At 33.0% G+C, this 6,377-nt stretch overlaps 1 protein-coding gene across 1 annotated transcript; it reads left to right on the top strand.

Annotated features, from left to right (window-relative positions):
- Nucleotides 1–928: 928 nt before the first annotated feature.
- On the top strand, nt 929–3,785 carry LOC133190922 (dynein light chain Tctex-type 5-like). The gene is made up of 2 exons (XM_061326606.1): nt 929–1,303; nt 2,933–3,785. Exons 1-2 carry the CDS (start codon nt 1,214–1,216, stop codon nt 3,599–3,601), a joined length of 759 nt encoding a protein of 252 aa, XP_061182590.1. The 5' UTR covers nt 929–1,213; the 3' UTR covers nt 3,602–3,785.
- Nucleotides 3,786–6,377: the final 2,592 nt, after the last annotated feature.

Genomic DNA, 6,377 nt, shown 5'->3' with positions numbered 1-6,377 from the left:
AAAAAATTAAGTTCATTCTGACAGACCTTATCTTCTGTAGCTAACAAGCATATCAAATTTACAAGTACCAAAAATCCTGAATACTTTGAACGTGACGTCTTTAAAGTAGGGGACCTTCAATTAAACTTTAATCAAAAGAGAATGGAAAATATTGAGCACTTTGGATAACTACCGAGTATCGATTTCACACTATTTTCTTAAGGATATTGAACCACTTGACGAAGTTTGGCTAAATTTTATGCGCCTGTTTTGCGCCAAGTGACAATCGTCTTTACAAACGCTTGACGTATGCTGTCATTAAATTGTTGAAAAAAAAATTCGACAAGTCCAAACAACTTTTAAAGAAATCTCCATATAAGCGAAAAGAGTTTTAAATAATAGACTGTTGCCTGGTAGTAACTTTTCTATAGGTTTATCTTTTAAGCTAACGTTTTCTGATTCAAAGTTTTAAAGTGCATATTAAAATAACTTGCTAAAACTTTAAGAACTAAATTAATCAACGAGAGAGAGAGAGAGAGAGAGAGAGAGAGAGAGAGAGAGAGAGAGAGATACAAAATTTTCATTATAAAGAAAGATAAATAATGCTAAATAGTTATTATACATGTTGTATTTGTTAATTTGTCACGGAAGTGCACGGTTTTTCCCAGTCATATATAGACGCTTCCACTTTTAAAGTCTACGTCTACAACAGAATAAGGACCTCCTGTTTAATTGAGTTTGTATCTGTAAAATCAAATATTTGTCAAATTTATTTACATTTAAACGTTCTCCAAAACGTCAAGAATCTTATCCAACGATTTTTGGTCGATTTTTATTTTACAAGTAAAGTTTTCAAACAGGTGTTTGGTATTTGTTTAAACTACTCTCAAGCGTCTCTTATTCTTAACATTTTAAATCGAAATGATTCATCAAAACTGTTCGAAAAAAAGGACAGGAACTTGGTTGTACAATAAAAACCGATTCACAACATAAATGTTGGCACAGTGGTCGCTTAAGTATTGTAGATAATTTTTGAAGAGTGTTAGTTCACAAAATGACAGATAGCAACTAACAACAGAAACACGTTTAAAACCAACTGGTCAAAAAGGGACTGAAGGCATGTAAATCCATCGACAAATAAGACGGGACGATTCCGTAGTTTTAGAGCACACACCGTTTTTCACGTCCTAGCGAGCATTCCCCTTTCGTTTTTAGACATTTATTGAAATTGGACATGAAAGATCTTTCGATGTCTTTGACAAAATCTAGAATTAAGACTCCTCGGCCCAAAACGGGTAGGACTAGGAGGATTAAAAATGAGCAAGTAAGTAGTGAAATTTATTTTTAAGAAGAAAATATTTTAAATTTGAAAATAGTAAGAGATTTTTGTTGTTGTTGTTTTTTTGCTTTTTTCCCTAAAAATTCTAATTTGCTTTAAAAAATCGAATATGCTGAGGATAAAAAAAAGATGATTTTTTAAAACAACTATCAAAGGTTTCATTTCCGAAATTATGAAATCTTCAACGTTTATTTTAAATAAATTATTTATGAATGTTTTTTAACAAATGTAGAAATTTAAATATTTTATTCGCTGAATAATTACTGAATGATGTATTGCAAATTTATCAATGTTATTCGATAAGAACAAATGGTTCTTTGAGAATTATTCTCTCCCGGCTTTTGTTACACAGGAACAGCGGTTTGAGGGTGCCAAATACACTCTACACTGCCGCTTCAACATTTTTAAAAGATAAGCGCATTACAGTTTTATTACCTGTCGCTTTTGTCTTGTTGGTCTGGAATACCCGAGGGATCTCTTTAAACACAATAAAAAGAAGCGATATTATGACAACGCTGTACAAAAAAGTCAAATAAATGAATGTTTTTGTAATGCTTTTTAGAATTGAGTAGATTACTCCAAACATTTGTGTGAATCGTATTTAAAATGTATTTGCGGCTTTTAAGAATAACAATTTTCCTGTTTTTCAATCGTTATAAAGTTATCATTGTCGGCAGACAAATCTGTTTAACCTTGGCTTTCTGATCAGCTGATGAATGTATTGGCACATAAAATGACAGCAGTTTTAAAATCCTGGCTTTTACATAATAAGTTTCTTTTCATTGAGAGATATTATGTTTTAAAATTCAACGTCATGGTCATGTATCGGTTGAATCAATAATTGCTGATACTAAAGATAGCAATACTAGATTGGTTCACGATCTCTTAACAATAAAAGGCATGCATATAGCATGTGCTAACTTTTGATTTGTTTTAGCATTGAAATATTCTATCAATATATTGTACATGAATTTATACCATTACATGTCTATTTCTGTAAGACTTTATCAAATGTATACCTTATACACATATACCTTATCACTATACATACATTGTTTCCTTGCTTCTAGGTAACAAATCAGTATTTCTTCTTTCTTACTGTCTGAGTTCGTAAACAGATTTTACAATATTTTCTTCAGTTTGCTAACTAGGGCATCAAGAAATTGATGTCTGTCTTCGCAAATCCCTCTCTTTAATCGGCTGAGTGGCAGAGAAATAAATATATATATATATGAACAAAACATATGAACTGTGCACGTAGCAAAGCAAGAAGTACCCCCGACTTTGTGCATTGTCCTGTAATTAATTAGTATAAATTCATTATCAGGACATATGTTCCTTGTTGCCAAGTGACAACGGTTCGAATCAAGAAAAATCATCTAGTCTGTGTTGTAAAGTCTATCCCCAAAACATACATTTTATTGGGATTAAATCACTTACAAAAATATTAATTAAGCCATCAATAAAACCATGCTTACACCAGATGTATGGTATTTTCAATACATGATTTACTTGTTACTTGTATATGTAATACCCATATAGGATAATGGTAATGAAAATCAAGACATCTTAAATTTGTTTTTAACTAAATGTGAATATGCATTGTCTTTATAGGAAGATAGTGCTACACCCATCATGAAAGAAAAGGGTGACCACAGATCAGCGAAAGACAGAAAAGACCACCACAAAGACAAGCATCCACACCCCGAGGACCACCACAAGACGCCACACCACGGCGATGGACACGGAAAAGGTGCGAATACGAGTCCCGCGCATGCGTCGCACACTGGACGTCAGAGATCCTTTTCCTTCCGAGACACTTCTCACTCTATCTCCTCCGTCAAAGGTCACACTAAACATCCATCAAAGGAACATGATCGTCATAGTATAGCCACTTCCGGGGATCAATTGCCACAAATAGACGTCAAGTATGAGAACACCTATAAAATGATGCCCGACGCCAAATTCAGAGAATCTTCTATACGGAAGATTATATCTGATGTTCTGGAGGAAAATATCAAATCTATTAAGGCATACGATTCCACAACATTAGGAGGAAAATGCAAGTTAGCATGTGATGTCATAAAAGAGAGAGTGAAGCACTTGAACATTACCCGTTATAAAATCATAGCCTCCGTCATAGCAGCACAGAAGGGAAGCCAGAGCATGATCGTGACGTCACGGTGTCTTTGGGATCACAAGAACGATAACTATGTATCGGTTAAAATGGAACTTGGTGAATTCTTTGTTTTAGGTACCGTTTACGTAGTGTATGCTGAGTAATGTGTTCTTCTTGCTCTTAGTCTAAAAATATTGCTTATTGGACATGAAACCTACGCCTATCTTTTAAAAGTGTTCTGAATCTTTTTTAAAACATGACTTTAAATTAAAGATTAAAAACGAAAGAAACATGAAAATGTTTCAGATACAGGTATATTTATTGTTTTTTTAAATTACTTTGAGCTCTGGTACGGTGGAACCATTACATTATTCGATATGCATGAATGTATGTCTCGCTCTTACAAAATACAGATATACGAGGGGTTATCAGAAAGTTCTTGGACTGGTGCAATAAAATTAAATCCACTGAAGGTATATCAGTGAATTTTTACACATTAAGTTAGTATCACCTTTTCTATCTATAAAATGAACAATAAATCATGTGTTTTATTTTTTTAATTAATTGTTTTTGTAAGCAATGGTTTGACCACTCACAGCAACCTCAAATACGACGCATTTCTACTCGGGTCCAACGAAGAAAAAAATCTTTTGATATGGGCATTTGTTATCCAATAATCACGTTAATTCACTCATGTGGTGTGACGCAATTGTTCCGTGAAAATTGCCATTTTTATCACATTCTGTAAGTTTTATGACATTTTATATAGAATGCCCAAAAATGACTCCCAAAGGGGGGAGGGGCGTCTTTTTCCCACATCCTACAAAGTTGCTCTCTGGAAAAACTGGCATAAACGTAGGTAGTCCGAAATATCTGACGTGCTTGGCACCTAAAATATCAAATCGTGAAAAACGCCTGGAAAATGTCAGATATTTCGAACTATACGTAGGAAATGTTTAAACAGGCTGCAGAGAAGTAAAATTCATCCAGTACCCGTTTTTAAATGCCGAAAAAGATTCAGAGAGAGGAGAGACACATATTTTTTGCCGATTTGTATTCCGGATTTGCAAAGTCAGTCAAGTCCAAAAGTGACGTTGCTCGTGTGCAGTAGAAATTGAACTCCGACAAGCAAATTAAGTTTACATAGACATCTTTTGCATAGATCCATTTACAATATTATGCACCGAATTCAGCTGTTCGTAAAATTGTAAAGTCATATAAATAAGACGGGTCTGAGTCTTTTATTTAACGCCAGGGAATTTCGATCAAGAAAAGTGTATAGAAGCAGAGGCAGCGGACATTGAGAAACATTTGACGTTGTCGGACGTCATAAAACTCAAAGGCGATAGTGCCGGGTGACCATATACATATAATGTCTTTTGTATTTTTAGGAAAATTTGGCAATTTATCGCCGAATCAAACTAAAATTTTCAAAATCTCTTAAATTTTTGTTATTTTTGTGTTTCTTATAAATTTTGAAAGCACAGCCCATATAGTATTGATTTTATCGCACCAGTCCACGAACCTTTTGATAACCCCTCGTATTGGTTTGATTGATGGAAGTGTATTCAGGAATCCAAGGCCTAAAAGGTCACCAATTTTTCCAGAAATATTTGGGAAACACCTTTCAATGACAAAGAAGTTTACTTGAACAGAAAAGCAATCCGTAAATTCTTATACACACTGCCCACTTGTAAATTAAATGTACAAAAAATGGCGTGGTTAAAAAATGTTTTTCTTTGAATGTCTGTTAGTTTATCTTTCTGCACAGTAGTATTTAATACATGTATGAATATGTAAACAGTGGCCCTATTCTGAAAGGCAAAAATCGTGTCAGAGATAATCTGTACCAGCGTCACCATTTTTTTTTTTAAATTTCATAAATGTTGGCAAGTGTAAACTTTGATATTCACTTGACTTGTTGACTCTTTATGATCAGTAGAATAAATACTACACTTCGTTAAACTTACAGGAACGGAAAGGTCATTAAAATGCATTTGTCTTCAATACAAATTAAGTTTGCTTGGGCAATACTCGTAGTAATATAATAATATAAAGTTGTAAAACAATTATATTTTAATTTTGAATTTAGATTTAAAGCAATGGTATTTTTTTTTGGGGGGGGGGTAAAAACATTACTTAAAAATTAGAGTGAGGCACATTTGTTTCTTCAAGTGACAATTAAGAGTTTGTTTAATTTCAATGTAACACCAGCACACTGATGAATGTATGTGACTTTTAACTGACATGTAATACACAAACAAGCACAAAACCTTTTTGGAATTCTTTAATTTTTTTTTAAAATGTACATGAATTAATATATACACATGAAAAGCTTTTGTGAAATTGATCTGTTTTATTCTCTGATCATTAATGATTTTAATTGTGATGTTAAATGCTGTTCATTTATTGACTGACTGGCTATTTCGAGGGGAAACTGGAATAAAAGGCCACCTGTCTTAAGTGGCCTGTTTCCAAATTTCCCAAAGGTGCCCTCTTAAAACAGGTTTGACTGTATAATCTTTGTCCTGAGGAAGGGACAGGGCGTGTCGTTGGTCATTTTTAGTGCTTTATATATATATATATATATATATATATATATATATATATATATATATATATATATATATATATATATATATATATATATATATAAAGCACTAAAAATGACCAACAACACGAACAATAGAAATTGTCAAATTTTCGGGACGCCCTTTCCCTTCCTCAGGACAAAGAAAAAAGTTAAGAAGTCATAAAAACAAAGGAAATAGAAAAACAAAAAGGCTAGCACTACTACTAGAATACCAAACACTATTTATTTATAATGTTACATGTTGAATTTGAATTTTATAATATACTTCACCAGAGTACACCCGAGAGACCGGACGTATTTCATAGCGGTCCGGATTTATTTCTTTACAACTGATTATAAAATTCAAA

Source organism: Saccostrea echinata, unplaced genomic scaffold (genome assembly GCF_033153115.1).
Source record: "Saccostrea echinata isolate AGI-Se365-2 ecotype Australia unplaced genomic scaffold, CSIRO_AGI_Sech_v1 ptg000022l, whole genome shotgun sequence".
Taxonomy (NCBI): domain Eukaryota; kingdom Metazoa; phylum Mollusca; class Bivalvia; order Ostreida; family Ostreidae; genus Saccostrea; species Saccostrea echinata.
The sequence above is the reverse complement of the archived record's forward strand: the minus strand, read 5'-3'. Positions and strand labels throughout refer to the sequence as shown.

What these genes read in the sequence shown, in the direction of transcription:
- LOC133190922 (XM_061326606.1), top strand. Translation starts at nt 1,214, where the DNA reads ATGAAAGATCTTTCGATGTCTTTGACAAAATCTAGAATTAAGACTCCT. An exon ending in GGAGGATTAAAAATGAGCAA is followed by an intron (nt 1,304 to 2,932) that starts GTAAGTAGTGAA and finishes TTGTCTTTATAG; the next exon opens with GAAGATAGTGCTACACCCAT.